General features: G+C 44.0%; 1 protein-coding gene across 3 annotated transcripts in view; it reads left to right on the top strand.

Annotated features, from left to right (window-relative positions):
- The window catches only part of GABRA1 (gamma-aminobutyric acid type A receptor subunit alpha1), a 281789-nt gene that overhangs the window by 237389 nt on the left and 20990 nt on the right, over positions 1-23410 (top strand). For all 3 annotated transcript variants that reach the window (XM_068272974.1, XM_068272975.1, XM_068272972.1), the window contains exons 8-9: positions 5362-5514; positions 23096-23298. In XM_068272974.1, the coding sequence (XP_068129075.1) occupies positions 5362-5514; positions 23096-23298 (356 nt within the window). The remainder of the gene's footprint in view (positions 1-5361; positions 5515-23095; positions 23299-23410) is intronic.

The following is a 23410-nucleotide window of genomic DNA, read 5'->3' on the forward strand; positions in this document are numbered from 1 at the left end:
TACTGTCTCTAAGCAAAGACTTCATTTGCATGATGAGTAATCAGGATTAGCACTCCCATTGATTTCTGTTGCAGTAACCATTTTGTACGGTTAAAGTGGACCTGAACTCTTGCACAGGACACAAGGAAAACATAGAGAAAGCACCCTGTTGTATTTAGAGAGTTTAGCCTTCATTCCCCCTCATCTGTGACCAATCACAACTGTAATTTGATCCCTCAGCTGTGTCAGCTGGTTGCCTTGGCAGATCAGCTAATTTGTAAACACAGGGTGTTAACCCTATGTCGGCTTTCATGAAAGCAGGAAATAAACACACTGCAGATTTATTGCAGGATTTCAGTATCAGCTGTATCAAAGAAATGTTTTTATTTAAAAGTTATTATGCTGTTGCTTAACCACCCTGGCGTTCTATTAACCACTTGCCGACCGCACGCTTATACCGTGCGTCGGCAAAGTGGCAGTTGCAGGACCAGCGACGCAGTACTGCGTCGCCAGCTGCAGGCTGATTAATCAGGAAGCAGCCGCTCGCGTGAGCGGCTGCTTCCTGTCAATTCACGGCAGGGGGCTCCGTGAATAGCCTGCGGGCCGCCGATGGCGGCTCGCAGGCTAAGTGTAAACACAAGCGGAAATAATCCGCTTTGTTTACATTGTACGGCGCTGCTGCGCAGCGGCACCGTAAGGCAGATCGGCGATCCCCGGCCAATTAGCAGCCGGGGATCGCCGCCATGTGACAGGGGACGTCCTGTCACTGGCTGCACAGGACGGATAGCGTCCTGTGCAGCCCGGATCTCCGGGGAAGGGAGGTAGGAGAGGGAGGGGGAGAATGTCGCCGCGGAGGGGGGCTTTGAGGTGCCCCCCCCGCAACATGCCTGCACGCAGGAGCGATCAGACCCTCCCTGCACATCATCCCCATAGGGGGGAAAAAGGGGGGGCGATCTGATCGCTCTGCGTGCACCCTGATCTGTGCTGGGGGCTGCAGAGCCCACCCAGCACAGATCACAACAAACAGCGCTGGTCCTTAAGGGGGGTAAAGGGTGGGTCCTCAAGTGGTTAAGATCAAGCACTATTTTTGGAATTTTTTTTTTAAATCATGTAGTTAGCCTAGCGTTAACTAACTAAGCTGATGAAAACAGGGTGCATGGGAGCTCACAGGTATTTTATGGTTTATGAAGCCTCTGTGAAGTGGCAAGGTGAATACTAGTGAGGATTGTAATCAACAAATTATGATCTTGCTAAATTTCCCATAAATGTTCACAATTACGCTTATACATAATTACGATTTGCAAATTCAATTGATTTTGTGTAGTCATTCGTAATTTTGCATACAATTTCACAAAATTGCTACATATGTTAAAGTGAACCTCCAGACTAAAAATTGACTCAGCGGCACTGAAAAGGCTTGGTGTTTCTTTAACAGTTTCACAGCATCAGAACTTTGTTTCTCTTATTCAAGCCTCATTTTTAGCTGCACAGAAGAAAACTGCTCGGGCATTTTTCCCCCGATGCTGTGCAAAGCATGATGGGATTTCTGATGTTGTTGTTCTCTTTCTGCTGTTTTGGTGCAATTTTTTTTTACATTTTGAATTTGACATTTGAAGCCTAGCGTGTGCAGCTGGGAGGGGTTATCAGGACACAGGTCAGTTGGAATGGTATCTTATGCTCCCTGTCACCTCCTTTCAACCAAAAAGATGGCTGCCCCCATGACAAAGATGGCAGCCCCCATGAATCACAAACATTTGCCTGTTCTTTTAAAACGGGGTGGGTAAGAGATTATATTACCTATCTATTCTAATTAACAAAACTAATGTAACTTAATGACAGTATGTTTGTTTAGGCTGAAGTTCCCCTTTAAGGAGAAAAGTGGGTACAAGTTGAAAAAAGAGTTTTGCAAAAAGACCTTTTCTGAGAAACTCAATTGTAAAAATGCAAGTAAAAATGTTTTTAAGCTAAGAAAAATGAGTTTAAAAAACATTTTTGTTTGAATTTTTAAAATCGAGTTTCTTAGAAACTACAAGGTCTTTTTGAAAAATTATTTTTGTGACTTATACCCACTATTCTGTTTAACATAGCTTGCAATTTTCGTAGCAATAGCATGTATAAAGGCTTTGCTATTAACCACTAAAGTCGGCACAAAATTATGCGAAATTTAGGCCCACCACTGGTGAATACTAATTTGTATAGCATTATTAATCAAGAACTACATTTAAAACTCCATGAAAGGAAAACTTTAACAGTGCTGCATGATTATTCTATAACAGCTTTCTTTTTCTTTTCATATACATTTTAATGCCAAATAAATAACCTTGTGTCTGCAAAGTACATGAACAATGTGTATTCACCCTATGGCTTTATAGATCTGATAGACTCTACTGGTTTTATGACAAATAATCATCATGGAAAGAATGAGCAAAAATTCTCCTGTAAATCACCACTAACCCAAAGAGGCAATTGATGCAAACCAATAGCGTAGCTGCTGGTTTTGCTGGTTTTAATCAGTCAGCTGTCCACTAATTGTTTGGCAGCTGCTGCTTTTGATTGCCGGAGTTATGAATTAGTGGAAATGGTCATATTAGGAGATATTTGGCCATTAGTAGTAATTAGCAACCAACCATACAGTCAGGGGCATAACTACAGAGTGTTGGTCCCCCTGCAGAGATCTGTTGGCCACCCCCACACAAATCCCCCCCCCCCCTTCCAGTATTCAGCTAACCCTTATCACAGGGCGCTAGGTCCTGAACGTAATTAATGCAGAGCGACATAGAGCATTATACATTACCTGCTTTTGGTGGCAGGACAGGTCCTCTTTACCCCCAGCTCACGCCATGCCTTACAGCCAACCACGATATGGCTCTCGATGCATGTCACATGACTTGCAGAGACTAGAGCTTTAAGGTGATTGCCCCCCCCCCCCCCAAGTGCAAAAAAACAGTTGTTGCACCCTCCCCCCTTGCCTTCTTCCCTGTTAAAATACAGTGGGTTGCAAAAGTATTCGGCCCCCTTGAAGTTTTCCACATTTTGTCATTACTGCCACAAACATAAATCAATTTTATTGGAATTCCACATGAAAGACCAATACAAAGTGGTGTACAGGAGAGAAGTGGAACGTAAATCATACATGATTCCAAACATTTTTTACAAATAAATAACTGCAAAGTGGGGTGTGCATAATTATTCAGCCCCCTTTGATCTGAGTGCAGTCAGTTGCCTATAGACGTTGCCTGATGAGTGCTAATGACTAAATAGAGTGCACCTGTGTGTATTCTAATGTCAGTACAAATACAGCTGCTCTGTGAGGGCCTCGGAAGTTGTCTCAGAGAATATTGGGAGCAACAACACCGTGAAGTCCAAAGAACACACAAGACAGGTCCAAGACATGTCAGGGATCAAGTTATTGAGAAATTTAAAGCAGGCTTAGGCTACAAAAAGATTTCCAAAGCCTTGAACATCCCACAGAGCACTGTTCAAGCGATCATTCAGAAATGGAAGGAGTATGGCACAACTGTAAACCTACCAAGACAAGGCCATCCACCTAAACTCACAGGCCGAACAAGGAGAGCGCTGATCATAGATGCAGTCAAGAGGCCCATGGTGACTCCGGACGAGCTGCAGAGATCTATAGCTCAGGTGGGAGACTCTGTCCATAGGACAACTATTAGTCATGCACTGTACAAAGTTGGCCTTTATGGAAGAGTGGCAAGAAGAAAGGCATTGTTAACAGAAAGCATAAGAAGGGACTTCTTATGCTTTCTGTTAACAATGCCTTTCTTCTTGCCACTCTTCCATAAAGGCCAACTTTGTACAGTGCATGACTAATAGTTGTCCTATGGACAGAGTCTCCCACCTGAGCTATAGATCTCTGCAGCTCGTCCGGAGTCACTATGGGCCATTTAGTTTGCCACAAGCCATGTGGGGGACACAGCAACCATGTGGAAGAAGGTGCTCTGGTCAGATGAGACCAAAATGGAACTTTTTGGCCAAAATGCAAAACGCTATGTGTGGCAGAAAACTAACACTGCACATCACTCTGAACACACCATCCCCACTGTCAAATATGGTGGTGGCAGTATCATGCTCTGGGGGTGCTTCTCTTCTCTTCTAGAGTTGATGGGAAGAAGGATGGAGCCAAATACAGGGCAAACTTGGAAGAAAACCTCTTGGAGACTGCAAAAGACTTGAGACTGGGGCGGAGGTTCACCTTCCAGCAGGACAATGCCCCTAAACATAAAGCCAGGGCAACAATGCAATGGTTTAAAACAAAACATATCTATGTGTTAGAATGGCCCAGTCAAAGTCTAGATCTAAATCCAATCAAGGATCTGTGTCAAGATCTGAAAACTGCTGCTCACAAAGGCTGTCCATCTAATCTGACTGAGCTGGAGCTGTTTTGTAAAGTAGAATGGGCAAGGATTTCAGTCTCTAGATGTGCAAAGCTGGTAGAGACATACCCTAATAGACTGGCAGCTGTAATTGCAGCAAAAGGTGGTTCTACAAAGTATTGACTCAGGGGGGCTGAATAATTACGCACACCCCACTTTGCAGTTATTTATTTGTAAAAAATGTTTGGAATAATGTATGATTTTTGATCCACTTCTCACGCGTACACCACTTTGTATTGGTCTTTCATGTGGAATTCCAATAAAATTGATGCATGTTTGTGGCAGTAATGTGACAAAATGTGGAAAACTTCAAGGGGGCTGAATACTTTTGCAACCCACTGTAGCAACTGTGCCTCCTATAGATATCCAGATGTCCCCCCCCCCCTTTAGATAGCCAGTGTGCACACTTTTGATAACCAGATGTTCCCCCTTTTAGACAACCAGATGTGCCCCCCTTACCTCTTTTCAGACAGCCAGATGTGTCCCCCCTCCCCATTTAGATAGCCAAATATGCCCTCCTTCACATAGCCAGATGTAACAACAGAAGATTTTGTTCCAGTGTTCCAGGGATTCCAGGGATGGTGTCATCTCTCCTCTGGTTACAGCAGCATCCCTTGTCACATGATGCTGCGGTTACCAAGGAGAGATCGCTGGGCACGCTGAAGAGGAGAGATGACATCATCGGAGCCAGTGAGTCTTCAGCTGTTGTTAACATTGCCACACTCCTCTGCAGTGTGGGGAGAGAAGCGGAGGCACTTAGGGCAGCCAGAGAGCCACTTATCATGCAGTGGTTCACCTGGGGACATATGTCCCCCCTTGCCCCCCTATAGCTACACCTGTGCCCCAGCCCCTAGGCCCACCAGTGATGGTGAGGGTCATGGGGATAATTGTTAGACCCCTGCACACATTATTTTGTATAAAGCATAGGGTTATTATTTTCTATTACCAAAACGAATAACTTTTTCTTTTTCTTTTTCTTTTTTTGTAGGTGAATATATCGTCATGACAACTCACTTTCATTTGAAAAGAAAAATTGGATATTTTGTGATTCAAACCTATCTCCCCTGCATCATGACAGTTATACTGTCCCAAGTGTCTTTCTGGCTCAACAGAGAGTCGGTTCCTGCAAGAACTGTGTTTGGTAAGTGTCAGATAGTTGAGCTTCCCACAAAATAGCTATCATTGTGTGCAGGGGCGTACCTAGAAAGCCCCGGGCCTCCCTGCAAAAAAAAAATTACAGCCCCCCCCCTCCAGGGCCCGCTCAGGGACTTTTTGGGGGCAGGAGGGGTCGCAGCATAAGAGGAGAGCTGTGGCCGCAGATCGGTGGGGAGGGGGGAAATCCCCCCCATTCCCTCACTTCGGGCACTCCTCTCAGCGCTCCCCTCCTGCAAGCAAACATTGGTGGTGCTCGTGGCAGCAGCGGCGGCAGGCAAGCTGAGCACATACCTCCTTCTGGCCGGAGGTCTCCGATCACTAAGTGCTTCATAGAACTTCCTGTTTACACAAACGCACATGGGCATATGACCCCTTGCCGAATGCTAGACCACTGCTATTCCTCAGACCTACCATTTTCCAAGTCTAAAGAGTAAATTGTTTCACTTTTCTTTTCTTTTTAGGTTGTTCAGTGCTCAGACTGATTGTATTTTCATTGGCACCCAAAAGTATACAGTAATTTGTTTGTCCTTATAAATAAATATGTTATATTTTTGCTGGGAAGCATTTTTGCACAGTTGGAAACTCATACAAAAGTATAGCAGTGTTTTTTTATTTATTTATTTTTAAATGTATGTCTTCCAACTTCGTTCATTTTCAGTGCTCTATGCCAGTAAGATAACTAAATCAGTGCATGGTCTTTCTTCAAATGACCTTTCTTTATCATGGAATGAAGAAGAGTTATAAGTGATTTAATTTATATGCACTATAAATACATCAACCATCAACATTAAGACTTCTCAAGTGACCTTTTTTATCCCAAGGACATTTCAAAGGTGTAAAGGAACATCAGCTGCTTATGGAACGATTTTTACTCTTAGGCTTAATACACACATATGATAATTGTCACCTATAGGGGATCGGGGAACAATCCCTCAGCCATCAACCCTACCATTAACAATGTAAGAATGGCTGCAGTTTACATTTTCCCAGAGAAATGTATATTTGTCTCTGCCCACTTTTTGGTTGGGAGGATAAAAAGTATCCTATATGTTATTCCAGGTAATGTACTTTGTGTGTGCCAAATTTCATTCAAATCCATTCAGTCATTGTTGCTAGAGATGGCTCGAACCTCCGATTTTTGGTTCGTGAACCTCGATCGCGAACCTTTGCCAACTGCTATAGACTTCAATGGGAAGGCGAACTTTGAAAACTACAAACATTTATGCTGGCCAGAAAAGTGATGGAAAAGAGGTTTCAAGGGGTCTAAAACCTGGAGGGGGCATGGCGGAGTGGGATACATGCCAAAAGTCCCTGGGGAAAAATCTGGATTTGACGCACAGCAGCGTTTTAAGGGCAGAAATCACATTGTATGCTAAATTGGAGGCCTAAAGTGCTTTAAAACATCTTGCATGTGTATACATCAATCAGGGGTGTAATTAGAGTACTGCTTCACACTTACAGACCAAACTCACTGTGTAACGCACCGCAAACAGCTGTTTGTGTAGTGACGGCCATGCTGGACTGGTGCGCACCATGGCGAGAGTGCAGGCAGTGGCGGTTTTCAAGCCCATACGGTCGCCGGGCTGAGGTAGCTCAATGACAGAACAACAGTGACTGTCCAGCTGATCGAATTTGGTCTGTCCACAATGAAGCAACGTCCTTATTATCGTGGGTGTGCCCCCCCCCCGAGATACTCATATAGCCGGTGGTCATTGCTTTATTGTGATACTCAAGCCCCTTCACTGCGGCGAGGTAACGATCACGAAGGGGAATCGGCACATGCACATGCCTTTTGTTTTGTTGTTGCAGTCGCCCGCAGTGCAGCCAGAAAAATTAGGCAGGCATGTACACGCACCAGAAAAATTATTATAGCGGCTGCTGCTAGCAGTGGCCTTAAAAATTCAGGAATCCCCCTGGAGTCCTGGACCCTGTTGGGGGTGGTGGAGAAGGCAATCAAGCGGCCTGCAGGCAGAGATGCTGTGTGGGGAGCGACTTAGTCTTGGGGCAGGCAGTCAAACGGAGTGCAGGCAGAGATGCTGTGTGTGGAGACTGACTTAGTCTTCAGGCGGGCAGTAGCCCTCCGGGATCCATGCTTCATTCATTTTGATAAAGGTGAGGTACTGAACACTTTTTTGACTTAGGCGACTTCTCTTCTCGATGACAATGCCTCCAGCTGCGCTGAAGGTCCTTTCTGACAGGACACTTGAGGCAGGGCAAGACAGAAGTTGGATGGCAAATTGGGACAGCTCTGGCCACAGGTCAAGCCTGCACACCCAGTAGTCCAAGGGTTCATCGCGGCTCACAGTGTCTACATCCACACTTAAGGCCAGGTATTCGGCTACCTGCCGGTCCAGGCATTGGTGGAGGGTGAATCTGGAAGCGCTAAGTCGAGGCGTTGGACTAAAGAATGTCCACATGTCTGACATCACCATGAGATCGCTGGAGCATCCTTTCCTTGCCTGCGTGGACATGGGAGGAGGATTACTGGCAGTGGTACCTTTATTGCGTTGTGCTGTGACATCACCCTTAAACGCATTGTAAAGCATAGTTGCCAGCTTGTTCTGCATGTGCTGCATCCTTTCTGCCTTCTGGTGAGTTGGTAACATGTCCTCCACTTTGTGCATATACCGAGGGTCTAGTAGCATGGCCACCCATTATAGCTCATTCCCCTTGAGTTTTTTTATACGGGGGTCCCTCAACAGGCTGGACAGCATGAAAGACGCCATCTGCACAAAGTTGGATCCAGAAGTACTATCCATCTCTTGCTCTTACTCAGTGACGTCAGGTAAGTCCTCCTCCTCCCCAGCCACAAACAATACCACGGGATAGTTAAGCAGCACAAGCCGCCTGCGACACCTGCTGTGGTTGTTCTTCTGCCTCCTCCTCCTCCCCCCCAAAAAAACACCTTCCTCATCATCTGACGCCTCTTCCCCACACGACTCTTCCTCCTCCCCCTCTGTTCTGCCGCAGGTGTTGAGGAAACATCTGGTTCTGATGAAAATTGATCCCACAACGCTTGCTCCTTTTCCTGTTTATGCTCCTCCACAGCTTGATTCACCTCTCTACGCATGGCACGCTAAAGGAAGAAAGCATATGGTAACAAGTCACTGATAGCGCCTTCAGTGCGACTCACCAGGCTTGTCACCTCCTCAAATGGCCGCATGAGCCTGCAGGCATTTTGCATGAGTGTCCACTACTTTGGCCAGAGCATCCCCATCTCCCCAGAGCATGTCCTGTGACTGTAGTTGTAGAGATACTGTTTGACGGCTTTCTCCTGTTGTAGCATGCAGTTGAACATCAGGAAGGTCGAATTCCAGTGAGCCAGGCTATCGCAAATCAAGTTTCTCACCGGCAAGTTGTTTCTCCGCTGAACATCGGCAAAGCGTACCATGGCCGCGTAAGACCGCCTGAAATGCCCACACACCTTCCAGGACAGCTTCAGGACGTCCTGTAAGGCTGGGTACTTAGACACAAATCTCTGAATTATGAGATTCAGCACATGTGCCATGCAGAGTACATGTGTCAATTTTCCCAAATTCAAAGCCGAAATGAGATTGCTGCCGTTGTCACACACCACGTTACAAATCTCCAGTTGGTGCGGGGTCAGCCACTTATCCACCTGTTTGTTAGGAGCAGCCAGGAGAGCTGCTCCAGTGTGACTCTTCGCTTTGAGGCAAGACATGTCTAAGATGGCATGACACCGTCGCACCTGGCATGCAGCATAGGCCCTGGGGAGCTGGGGCTGTGTAGCTGGAGAGGAGATCGCAGCACCAGTAGAGTTGAACTGCCACTCAGCCAAGGAGGATGACAGCGAAGAGGATAAAGCAGGAGGAGAGGAGGTGGCAGCAAGCCTGTCTGCAAGCCATGGAGGTGTCACAAGTAGGTCCGCTGCACAGCCACGTACTCTCTGCTTGCCAGTGGTCACCAGGCATCCATGGTCAGATGGACCCTTGACCCAACGCTGTGCGCCAGAGATGACACCACTTGCGTTTCAACTTTATGGTACAGTTTGGGTATCACCTTTTTGGAGAAATAATTGCTACCTGGTATCTTCCACTGTGGTGTCCCAATGGCCACACATTTTTGGAAGGCCTCAGAGTCCACAAGCTGGTATGGTAACAGCTGGCGAGCTCACAGTACCGCCAAGCCAGTTGTCAAGCTCACAGTACCACCAAGCCAGTTGTCAAGGGGGTGACTGGCAGACATTGGCTTCTTCAGCTCAAAGATTCCCCTCACAGACACCTGACTGCTGCTGTGTGCAGAGGAGCAGGAACCGCTTAAGGTGAGAGGTGGAGTGGAGGAGGGTGGCTGTGATTGTGAAGGTGCAAGGGAGAAAGCGTCTGAAGATGATGCACCTAAAGGAGGAAGAGGAGAAGGAGGGTTGCTTGGCTTTTGTGTGCTGCTTTTCATTTGGTGCTCTTCCCATTGCAGTTTGTGCCTTTTATCCAGGTGCCTTCGTAAGGCACTTGTCCCTACGCAGCTGTTGGCCTTTCCACGGCTCAATTTTTGGTGGCAGAGAGAACAAATGGCATTGCTCTGATCTAAGGCAGACACACTAAAAAATTTCCAAACCGCTGAGCCCCCCTGGGGTGATGGCACTATGGTGGCATCAGCAGCTGACATTAAAGGGCATGTTGGCTGGCTGTCCATAGGTGGCGATACATGGCGCCGGACACTGCCACCAGCTGTTTCTGAAGACAAGCTCCCCCTGCTTCTTTCAGCAACTCGTCTCCTCCTACTCCTCTCTGACTCCCCCTCTGAACTGCCCCCTTGGTAATCTTATCTCTAAGGATCCCACGTGGCATCCGTATCATCATAATCATCATAATCCTCCTCCCCAGCTTTGCTTGCCTCAGCCACCTCATAAACTGCACCAACAGCAGGTACTTCATTATCCTCCTCCTCACACGTTACGTCCATAGTGTCACCTAACTCAGACATATGAGGTGGTGTAACGTGCTTAGTGCCTTCATCTTGTTGTAACAATAATGGCTGTGAATCAGTTAATTCCCCACCAAATAATTCCTGTGAAGTGTCAAATGCAGCGGATATGGTGCTTGTAGTAGTGCTGGTGGCTGCGGAAGATGAGGTGTTCTGGTTAAATAGTCAACCACGTCCTGACAATCTTGGGAGTTGATGGGACGTGCCTTATTCTGAGCACTGTACTTTGGTCCAGGGCTGCATGAAATCATGTCAGCACGATCTTGAACAAACCTGCCGGGTGGCCTGCCTCTGGGTCTGCCTCTGCCTCTACCTGTTTTGTTCATATATATCGGGGGGGGGGGGGGGGATGAAGTGAAAGGTATGCACTGACTTGACTAATACAATGTGCAGTCACACAGGTGCAGTGAAAGGTATGCAGTGACTGATATTACAATACAATGTGCAGCTGTCATACAGGTGCAGTTAACAGGTATGCACAGACTGGTATATTACACAGCGTGCAGTCGCACAGGTACTGTGAACAATTATGCAATGACTTGTATTACAAATTTGCAGCTGTCACACACACAGGTACCGTGAACAGGTGCAGTGACTGGTGGTATATAACACTGTGTGCGCTCGCGTAGATGGGTAGGTAGGTGCACTGAACGGGTGGGTATGCAGTGATTGGTATTACAAATGTGCAGCTGTCACACACACAGGTACCTTGAACAGGTGCAGTGACTGGTGGTATATAACACTGCGTGCGCTCATGTAGGTAGCTAGGTAGGTGCATTGAACAGGTGGGTATGCAGTGATTGGTATTGCAAATGTATAAATTCATTAGATCAAGAAAGCTTCCGGGCACCAGTTGCAATTAAAGAACCACCTTTATTCCATCCTCAGTCAGAGATCAAAGAAAAAGGATGATAAGCCTGACAGCCTGTTTCGCAGAGTCTAAGCTCTGCTTCTTCGGAGGCAAAAGGTTTAACAGTCTTTCATCATCCAGCACACTTAAATACAATAGGACAGTCTTACCTCTCCATCGGGAACTCCCCCCAGCCGAGCAAAGGCGCGGAAAACGCCGCTCCGAGCCGCCACCGTCTAAAAAAACCCACCCCTTCCGAGTATGTCATCGGGGATTCGGGCTTACCAATCAGGAAGCCAAGCGTCATACACGTCAGACCGGCCGCAGTATCAGAGAGGAGTAACTGGCGGGCGTCCAGTTGCCTGGGTAACCCACCATGAAGAGGAAAGAGCTGACATTTAAAACAAATTACAAATTAAAAATAAAAACACATAGTGGGCATTAGAGCAATTAATAGATATAGACTCATTATACAGGGATTTAATTGTGATAAGCAAACAAGCAATCCTCCAAACAAGTACAAGTCCCTAAATCTCCCCTCTCATAACGTCCGATTTAATTCGGAAAAGCAAGCAGGGATTTTAAGGGGCGTGATATAAAAAAAAACGCCCCACATATTGCAACTGGTCACAAGGACCATATAGCAAATATCCCACAAAAACACCTCCGCCAGAGAATTACATATATCTACCCGGAAAAAACGTTTGCGGGAGGAGATCTAGGGAACAGTGAGGGCCAAAAGCCACATATCCAGCATGAGGGAGAAAAAATTGAGAAGAATACAAGGGGAGAAAAAAGACGCAATTCAGGGGAAGAACAAGTTAGAGATTTAGAAATTGGATATCAGATAGGGCCCAATGAGGGATTGACTCACTAATGCTTATTAAGGAAACACCATCATTCATTGCGTTCATTTAGACCAAGTCATCCACAAGCATCTGTCAAAGAAATAAGCCTAGCTTCTTCCCTCCGTAGCCATTTGTCCCTACACCCACCTCTAGGGGAATGGGGACAGTTTTTAACCCACAGAAACGGAGACAATCAGGGCTGCCTCCATGTATGTCCCTTACATGGGCAATTAAGCGAACCTGCGCCCTTGCCCATTTTAATTAAATTGTAATGCTCCTGAAAACGGGTTCCTAGGGGTCTAATAGTTTTCCCAAAATAGTAACGCATACAAGGGCAAAGTATAGCATAAACTACAAACATGGACTTGCAATGAAGAAGTTCTTTAAAAACTATTTGACATTCCTGGACGTGAAACTCACGTCCAGGAAGCCATGTGCACTCCTGCGCGTCCACGCGGCCGATCGCGCGCGTGCACGCGCGCTCCCAGCCGGCGGTTTGTTAGCCAGTGAATCAGTGAATCGGGCAACGGTGCCCGATCACTGATTCCTCTCCCCCGCAGAAAAAGCGACAGCTTCTCTCGGAAGCTACGCTTTTTCTGCTTCCTATGTCGCTCTAAGCGTACGTGGTACGCTTAGAGTGACGTCACTGTAAACAACTCATGGCTGCCATCTTGTGGCCAAAAAGTAAACTACATCTAAATGTTAAATAAAAATAAAAATACACATATATTTACAAAAAAAATACAATTTCAATCCCACCCTCCCAAAAATACCCACATAAAATGTTTAATTAAAAAAAAAAAAAAAACATTACAATTAAAAAAAAAAAAAAAACACAAATATTTACCTAAGGGTCTAAACTTTTTAAATATCTATGTAAAGATGAAATATTTCTTTTTTTTTTTTTAATTATAAGCTTGTAAATAGTGATGAATGCAAAACGGAAAAAATGCACTTTTATTTCCAAATAAAATATTGTCGCCATACATTGTGATAGGGACATAATTTAAATGGTGTAATAAACGGGACAAATGGGCATATACAATACGTGGGTTTTAATTATGGAGGCATGTATTATTTTAAAACTATAATTGCCGAAAAGTGAGAAATAATGATTTGTTTCCGTTTTCTTCTTATTCTTCCTTTTAAAATGCATTTACAGTAAAGTGGCTCTTAGTAAAATGTACCCCCCAAAGAAAGCCTAATTGGTGGCGGAAAAAACAAGATATAGATCAGTTCATTGTGATAAGTAGTAATAAAGTTATAGGCTAATGAATGGGAGGTGAACATTGTTCGGATGCATGAAGCGAAAAATGACTGAATGCGAACTGGTTAAAGACTATTAACTGGCCCCCAGACAGAGTGATTTACCGGGGAGAAATTGGTGGCAGTGATTACAATTATGGCACCGGAAATTACCTTTTGGTCTCATCTGTGTAAGCCAATCTACTTCCATTTTCTCTCTAAACTCACTTTTGACCACCATGTCACCAATGGTTCGGGCCCGTCTAAAAGTTACTAACGGTTTTTCTTGCAGTTTGGTGCCCATATTAGCACGGTTCACCAGTTCTGCCCAATTTTTATTTATCAACTGACGAATCGTACGAGCCATAGGAGAGAAATCAAAAACAAAGGGAATAACTGGTTTCCCTGTGTTGCACCTGAGGGATTTCTTCCTCTTTTTACAATGGAGTAGATTCTCTCTTTTCTGTCCGTTGGCTCTCACGAATGCATCAATCAACAGGGAAAGTGTATAACCCCTGGACATTAATCTAACACCCAACTCTCTACACTGTGCTTCAAAATCTTCCTGACTGTAGGGTATCCCATCTAGGATATGGCGTGGGTGGTAACTTGAATAGGCCAAGATGGAATTGGTTGCTGTCGATTTTCGGAACCCTTTAGATAACAGCCTCCCCTCCTTTACATAAATCATCAAATCCAGAAATTGGATCTGGGTATTCCCCCATACCCCTGTGAATTTCATATTCAATCGGTTCATACCTAGCCACTCAACAAATTCCCTAAAAAGGGACTCATCTCCATCCCAGACAAGCAAGACGTCATCCATGTAGCGGTGCCAGGAGACAATGGCGTGGCGATAGGGATTATGCTGATGGTAGATGTATTCCTCCTCCCAATACGCCAGAAAAAGGTTTGAAAACGTGGGTGCCACCGATGTGCCCATCGCCACGCCAGAGGCCTGCCTGTACCACCTACCATTGAAGAGAAAGGCATTGTGTTTCAAGACAAAGGACAAGCAACTGCCCACACACTCCACCCAGTGTTCATCCTTCCCTTGCTGGACCAAAAAAGTGCTTCAACACCTCCACCCCCTTATCTTGTGGGATTCTAGTGTACAAACTTTCCACATCAATGGAGGCCAGGTGGTACCCCGACCTCCATTGTATGGATGGGAGCAGCCTCAGGGCCGCCAAGGTGTTGGCCAGGTAGGAAGGAATTTTGTCCAAAAAGGGGTTGAGCAAATACTCCAGGTATTGTGCTAACGGTTCGGTAACTGACCCTCCGGCCGACACAATCGGCCTTCCCGGGGGCTGCTCCATGTTTTTGTGGACTTTGGGCAAAAAATACCAAACGGGGTTTTTAGGGTACTCAGGGAACAAGCCCTCCCCCAACTTTCGGGACATCCACCCTTGCTCTATACTCTGGCGTAGGAGTGATTGCAATGCCCTTTTATAAACCTAAGTGGGATCACTTTTCAATTTCTCATAAAAGCCTTCTGGGCCTTCTAATTGTCTAAGTGCCTCTGCCCTATATGCCTCCTTTGACATAAGGACAAAGTTGCCTCCCGTGTCAGCCTTCTTCACTACAATTTGTTCATTAGTGCTTAACCATTTCAAGGCTGACATTTCTTGTGGAGATACATTTGCTGAGTCCTTTGGAAAGATAAGTGCTTGAAGATCATCCTTGGTTCTAACATCAAAGATGTCTATCTCTGAGCCTGGACAGGAGGGGAAATCTCTAACTGAGCGGCAAGGGATAAAAGCATCACTATTGGTCGGTAACTGATTAGCAGCTAGCGTCCCAGGTTCGTTTTCTTCCAATAAATTCATCAGATCAGTAAAGACCTGAAGGTCAAGTCCAGTCATATCAGGTACAAAACCAAGTAGATTATCCGATACATCCTGGAACTGATGCGTAGATATATTAAGTTTCCGAACTGCTTTGTACCAGTCCACCTCAAAGCGAAACTTGTTGAAGTCACAACTGATAGAGAAATTAAGGCCTTTTTTAAGAAGAGACTCACACCCCACTGGCAATACAAACCCTGTAAGATTAATGATTTGGAGGTCATCACCAGATAGACCTAATGCCTCTTCCTCCAATATTTCCGACCAGGGGTGTTGCGATTCTACTTCACCCGTCTTGAAGTCTGTTGAACAGGGCTTCCTGCGGCCTCGTCTGGTCCGCCTAAAGGGACTCCTGCACATGATGACGAAGGTTTGGGCGTAGTAGGTATTGGTTTAGAGCCTACGGGTTTTTCAGGGCTAAAATCAGACCCTGAATCAAAGGTCCAGTATCCTCGTCGACGCCTTTGCTCGGCTGGGGGGAGTTCTCGATGGAGAGGTAAGACTGTCCTATTGTATTTAAGTGTGCTGGATGATGAAAGATTGTTAAACCTTTTGCCTCCGAAGAAGCAGAGCTTAGACTCTGCAAAACAGGCTGTCAGGCTTATCATCCTTTTTCTTTGATCTCTGACTGAGGATGGAATAAAGGTGGTTCTTTAATTGCAACTGGTGCCCGGAAGCTTTCTTCATCTAATTAATTTATGGTCTTGAACTGTTTGTTCTGGAGGCACAGTGCAATCACCAATTTACCCTCAGTGTGGAACCAGTAATCTAGTGCCGGTCCTTTAATCTTGTTTATAGTATTACAAATGTGCAGCTGTCACACACACAGGTACCGTGAACAGGTGCAGTGACTGGTGGTATTAACAATGCGTGCGCTCACATAGGTAGCTAGGTAGGTGCACTGAACCGGTGGGTATACAATGTTTGGTATTACAAATGTGCAGCTGTCACACACACACACAGGTACTGTGAACAGGTGCAGTGACTGGTGGTATATAAAACTGCGTGTGCTCACGTAGGTAGGAAGGTGCACTGAACAGATGGGTATGCAGTGTTTGGTATTACAAATGTGCAGCTGTCTCACACACACACACACAAGCACCATGAACAGGTGCAGTGACACTGCGTGCGCTCACGTAGGTAGGTAGGTGCACTGAACAGGTGGGTATGCAGTGATTGGTATTACAAATGTGCAGCTGTCACTCACACACACACACACACTGAATGTGCTGGGCCTGGCAGTGGCACAGTAGGAATCACAAGAAAAGCATTAGCTCTCAAAAGATCTGTTGAGGATGAGGAGTGCTTTTTAAAAATAAGATAAACAAGAAGGAGCAACCTAACAAGCCTAACTCAAGAGCCTAACTAAGCTTTCCCTATGTCAGCAGCAAGGTTCTCTCCCTTCTCTAATTCCTGCAGCCACACGAGTGAGTGAAATGGCTGACGCTGCCTGTGGTTTATAAGGTGGGGGGGGGGCTCCAGGAGGGAGTGTAGCTTGATTGGCTACCCTATGCCTGCTGACTGTGCTGTAGAGGGTCAAAGTTGATCCTAATGATGTAGTATAGGGGGCGGGTCGAACTCGCATAAAGTTTGTGTTCAATCGCGAATGCAAACCAGTGAAGTTCGCGCGAATAAGTTTGCGTGCGAACCGTTCAGGCCATCTCTAATTATTGCCTGATCGAGTAACAAACATCCAAACATCCAGAATTTCTCATTTATAATATTAGTGAGATAAGATACACTTTGGTACTAAATTGCTACACTATCAAGGGCTCTCTACTTTTTCCCTTTGTGTTTTTTGTCATGTTTCAGTCTCGTTTAAGAAATGCCTAATGGTACATCGTGCTAATTGGTTGACATATTTCCAAGCAACTGTTTTGTACTTATTAGCACTGCTTTGCAAAGACATTAAATACTGCAGCTGGTTTTGCAGCTCAGCAGAAATACATTCATTAGAATTCAGTTATTTTTTGCATGACATATTTCCTTAGGGAATAAAAATAACAGGTTACCAAAATATCCTATTAAATACATTGCTATGTGACACACCTGGCCATCATTTTTATATATCTACCATTTTCTTAGTCAACAACACTGTGGAAATACTGCAGTGGCTGTAATATATTAATATCTGCAGTTGTCAAGGTAACAAAGGCATGTGATGTGTAGAAAATGTTCAGATGCAACTTAAAAAAGGCACATTTTACTTCTTGCTGCACAGCCGTTGTCAAATGTTGACACTTTGGAGATGATTGGTTGGAGAACACTGAAGGTCTTAAGTGGTCCAGTGAATCTGAGCAGGAATTTAAAGTGACATTGATGTGGGGGGGGGGGGGGGAATTATATATATATATATATATAAATATATATATATATATATATGAATTGTATGTGTAGTAAGGAAAATGAATAGAACATTAGTAGTAAAGAAAATAGTTTCATATTTTTAACTCAGAGGCCGGTAGGCACAGGCGTTTGGCACCCTAAACTCCACCCCTGAAAACAGGTCACACCTCGAATTAAAAATATTCTCAACTCTAGTCCCTGCCTTATCTCACTCACTGTCCTTAGAATTTCTTAGTGACATGAGACAAGAATTAGGGAGTAAATGTCTGAGGTCAGTCATATGAAGCAGGGATTAGACTGTAAGCTTCTGAGGTCAGTGATCTGAGGCCGCCTCTCCCACATAAGTTGCCTGTAGGCACGTGCCTGCAGTGCCTTATGGAAAATCCTGCCCCGACTTTCAGTTATATAGCTTTTTTTTAATGACATTGTATCATTCTCTAATTTTTTAAGTTTACATACCACCCTCTGCATTTTAAACTATGAAACAGAGCAAAGCGAATGACCTGTTGAACTTTCCTGCAGTAAAACGTTATCTGAAGTTGTCTTTTACTGCTTCTTTGTTGTAGAAAACAGTCTCCTACCTAAGTTGGGTCAGAGAGCTCAGAGACGCTTTTTTTCATACATAACAAGTGACATGTCTTAACTTTTCCTGTACTGGAAACAATATGAGATTCATATCTTTGCTTCTAATGTTATATTTCTTAGCTGTACTACACATAACATTCATAATCTCATAAGTTTATTTTAATTTCAGATTCCCTTTAAAAAAAAAAACCCTTACTAGTTACTAATTTGAAATAGTTTTTAATCCTTGCTTTGAACATAGCAGGGTATAGCTTGGATTGCTGAAATGTTACTCAATTAGGATTAGCAGTCACGTGCAGCAGCCACAGCATGAGGACAGTTCGTATTTATTAGCACAGAATTCTCATTGTGGGTCCCTACCCTTGACTGCAGTCATACAGCTGCTAATTCACTAACCTTTACGTAAAACAGCTGTTAAACAATGACCCTGGTGAGCTATGCAACCTTTTGCCACCTAAAGGAAGACAATTAAAAAAGAAATACAAGGGTCATCCAGAAAATAACATCTGTTTGCTTTTATCTGCCATGCAACTTATTATTTCTGTGTAATTTAAAGAACTCTAATGAAAAGGACATACTGAATAAAAGTGTGTATTGTTTACAATATTAATTTATAGATTGTTTAGTCCGTGTTTGTCCATTGTACAATCTTTCCTCACCCCGATTTACATTCTGAAATTAATCAGTGGTGGTGAAAGCTTTAGTCCTGCCAATTGATCTGTATGGAATGTTCATTACTGAGAGATCTATGCACAAAGGGGAGATACTGTTTGCTTGGCAGTTGGAAAAAGCCTTTATTTCCCACAATGCAGTGAGGTTCACTGACAGCAAACTGTCAGGAACATGCTCCTGACATCCCACTGGGGGGGGGGGGTCACCACAATATCAGCCATACAGATGATCTATTCGAGAAAAGGTAAAGATTCCTCGTGGTAAAGGTGATATCAGCTACTGATTGGGGTGAAGTTCAATCCTTGGTTAATCACTTTATCCACCACTGCAGTATATCTACGTCCTCTGAATTCATCTAAGCCACGAGTCAGTAGATATGTCTTGTAGCAGAAGCAGTGCTGTGCAGGATTGGGCTTGCTCCTGTGCACATTTCTGGCTCTATCTGATGCAGCACTAATTGGTGAACGGGAATATATGTTTCCTGAGCTAATGAGATTGATTTTTACCATTAAAAATACTTTTATTTTCACAGTTCATAGTGAAAAATACACTCTGTAGCATTATATCAGAATCAAATATCTTCACCATAAATTGTGACAGGAACATAATCTGAGTTTTGTGATAATCGGTAAGAATAGCTAAACAGAAACAGTGTTTTTTTTTTATCTATAGTAGCACTTTTTATTTTTAAACTGGAATTGGTAAAACTGAGAAATAATGTGTTTTTTCAATTTTTTCCTTGTTTTCCCATTAAAATTCATAGAAAACAAAATTGTTCGAGGGGAAAAAAGGGCATACAATGAAAGCCTAGTTTGTCTTGAAAAAAACAATATATATTTCATTTCTGTGTCATACTATAAGTAGGGATAAAGTTATTTCTGATTAAATAAGGACATAGCTAAACTTTCAAAACTGCTCTGGTCCATAAGTGGGAAACAAGGTCTGGATGCGAAGTGGTTAAAGATCCTTTTTAACTTGCATCTGTCAGGTTAATCTCTTCTCTGCCTGTGCTGCTTGCTACATGACTCCAGAATGCAAGCTACTATTTGTTCAGCTGAAGAAGTAGACAAAAAAGACCACTCCCACTTCCCTCGCAATCTGGCACTGCCATCCTTCTATGAGTTAGCAAGGTACAATTATGTACAAGAGCCTGTAGCATACCAAGCAGTGGGTAAAATGCAGTAAACTTTATTGGCACATGCCAGAAGACAGGTTGATGCTGGGGGGGTCATGTTGGCATCTGTGAGTTCCCTTTAAGAAGGAGATCCCCAAGATGCCTGCCCCCTCCTCAGGTGTGAAATGCATAAAGGTTTAATGATGTACCCTGGCCTTTACCCACTTCCACAAAGCACTAAAATGAAATAAAAACACAATAGGTCAATAAGGGGTACTGGAGGGTACTCAAAGATGCTCTGTGGCTTGCAATAGGAATAGTGATGATCGTCAGGAGCATTCTACGCTACGCTGGAATTACGCGTAATTTTCTGCAATTACGCGTAGTTAAATTATGTTATGTTTCAATTTGTTGAACTACTAATGTGCACTGTAATTATGCATTAATCTATGAAATTACGCGTAATCCATAACGTAGTTGTATGCGGACGAATATGCCATCATGCAGAAAAATTTCTGCATTAATCCGTCAAATGCACATGCATGGAACTCTCTTACGCGTTCATTCCCCTGTCCAATGCGCATGAACATCGTTACATATAAAAATAGAAGCATTAATACATGCGTAGTTGACTTCCCAATACCCATGTGGTCTACACGTAGCAGGTGTAATTACACATAGAGGTACTACGTTACGCGTAATTTCGTAAGCGTACTTTTGGAACTACGAATTGAACTACGATGCCAAGGCATCAACTATGATGCAAAATTATGCATATGCGTAGATTACGAGCATCACTAAATACGAAACAAGCCCAGAACAGCACCCTGCTCAGTGTCACAGGGTAGGGTGCTGTGGGTGCCCTGCCCTCTGTAAAAATAGGTAAAGTAGGGGAGGGGTGCAGGAAAAGGGGTAGCTGCCACTGTTCTGGGCTTGCTATACTAATGTTAAATATCAATACTCATATCTGGGAAGAAAGGGGACACTCCTCTAAGAATTCAGTACGAAAAAAAAACCAAAATACAAATTGACGGGTTCTCGGCATAGTAATCTGATGCATAAAACATAACTTTTAATAGTAATGCCAATCAATAGCCATACAGGTGACACAGCATAAAAAAGTCCTTTATACACATTGTTCATAATTTCAATAGCCTAACATACATTTCACAACCTATGACCAGGTAGCTTCTTCAGAGGCAATTTTTTTCACGGTTCATGGATAGAAATGGCCCGAACGGTTCGCGGGCGAACGGTTCCTGGCAAACTTTTAGGGTTTTGCGATCGCAGAGAACCACAAACTTTTGCGGAAGTTCGGTTTGCCCCCATAATGCACCATTAGGGTCAACTTTTACCCTCTACATCACAGTCAGCAGGCACATTGTAGCCAATCAGGCTACACTCCCTCCTGAAACCACTCCCCCCCTTATAAAAGGCAGGCATCGCCGGCCATTTCAGTCACTCGTGTACCTGCAGTAAATAGAGAAGGGACAGCTGCTGCTGATCCAGACTCTCATAGGGAAAGATAAGTTAGGCTCTTGTAGGCTTGTTAGTTTTCTCCTTGCTCATTCTTATTGCTAAAATAGCACCCCACAACAGCTCTTTTGAGAACTAATCTTGTTCTTGTGATCTATTTTTTTTTCTGTGTGTCCCACTGACACTTGTGTTGCATAGACAGCCTTGATAATTCCTACTGTGTGTGTGCCACTGCCAGGCCCATCACATTCAGTGACTAGCTGTGTGTGTGACAGGTGCACATTGTAATACCCTGTACTGCATATACCTACCTACCTGTTGTTCACAGTGCACCCACATACCGACGTGAGCTGAGCGCACGCAGTGTCACTGTGCCTGTCCGATACCTGTCTGTGTGTGACAGGTGCACATTGTAATACCCATTACTGCATATACCTCATCACTGCAAATACCTACCTGTTGTGTTCAGTGCACCCACCTACCTACATGAGTGCACGCAGTGTGATATACCACTCCGTGCATACCTGTTAACTGCACCTGTGTGACTGCACATTGTATTAGTCAAGTCAGTGCATACCTTTCACTTCATCCTCCCCAATATGGACAAAACAAAAGGCAGAGGCAGGCCACCTGGCAGGTCTGTTCGAGGACGCACTGTTGTGGTGTTGTTTGGCCCTTGACCAAAGTACAGTGTTTAGAAGAAGGAATGTGCCATCATCCTCCAATATTGTCAGGACGTAGTTGACTATTTAACACAGAACACCTCATCTTTCTCAGCTTCCGCACAGAAGCGTGACATATCCTCCTCCTCCTGCTCTGATACTGGCACCCCACTTAACACTCATTCGGCCACCACCACCAAAGTGCCATCACCCCAGGGCTCAGTGGTGTGGACATTTTTAGTCTATGGGCCGCATGTTAAAATGCATTGATGTACGTTTTACATTCTGTGTTTTTGAAAATGCACAACTTGCTGCATAATTTTCAAAAAACGCCTGTAACACACATAATGTACCTCAGTAGAGATGTTGAGGAATACGTTTTTACATGCATCTTGGTGTGTTTTTGTTTTTAAATATGTTACTGTATTTTATTCCATTGCTTAGGTAAATTAACAATAAATGCAGATGTGAAATGCACAAAAAAAACATGAAATAATTCAAACACAAAAAGCAAACACATACAAAAACGTACCAAAAACACAGCAGAAAATCAAAAATGCACAGTGCAAAAAACACAAGGTTTTCTGCACTGTCTAATGCTCTCCTAGCCTATAGATTCTTTCAGGGGAGTAGTTTTGTAAAAATTGAAGGTAATACGGAGAATCCCCTATGAGGATATGGACTAGTACACAATCTGTCAGCTTTTTGCTACCTACTGTAAGTGACAGCAACATAAGAAAAATAGAACCTATAATGCATTTTACTCTGCAAGAAATGTACATCTTACACGTAGGCATTTTACATTTTCCAATTTTTCGCAGTCGCAATGGTCCTTTATAAGTGGATGAGACCAGGCAAAGCTCAACCTTCCAAGAAGCAACTCTAGGACCAATTTGTTAGCATATGAACTTTCATAATATTAATAATATTTTTTTGCATACATCATACTATCATGTTTTTACTTCTTTTTTTTTCCGGCAGGAGTGACAACAGTACTCACCATGACCACACTGAGTATCAGCGCAAGAAATTCTCTTCCAAAAGTAGCTTATGCCACTGCTATGGACTGGTTTATTGCAGTGTGCTACGCATTTGTATTTTCTGCACTGATTGAGTTTGCTACAGTGAACTACTTTACCAAGCGAGGATATGCATGGGATGGAAAAAGTGTAGTTCCGCAAAAGGTAATATTAACTCCTTGTGTGCCTTGTCTATTAATACGCAGGCTATTCACAAATGGGTTTTCAGCGAAACTCTACATTCAGACTCCTTTATTCAGGGTAGTGTTCCATAACT

The sequence above is a fragment of the Hyperolius riggenbachi genome, chromosome 3 (assembly GCF_040937935.1).
Source record: "Hyperolius riggenbachi isolate aHypRig1 chromosome 3, aHypRig1.pri, whole genome shotgun sequence".
NCBI lineage: Eukaryota > Metazoa > Chordata > Amphibia > Anura > Hyperoliidae > Hyperolius > Hyperolius riggenbachi.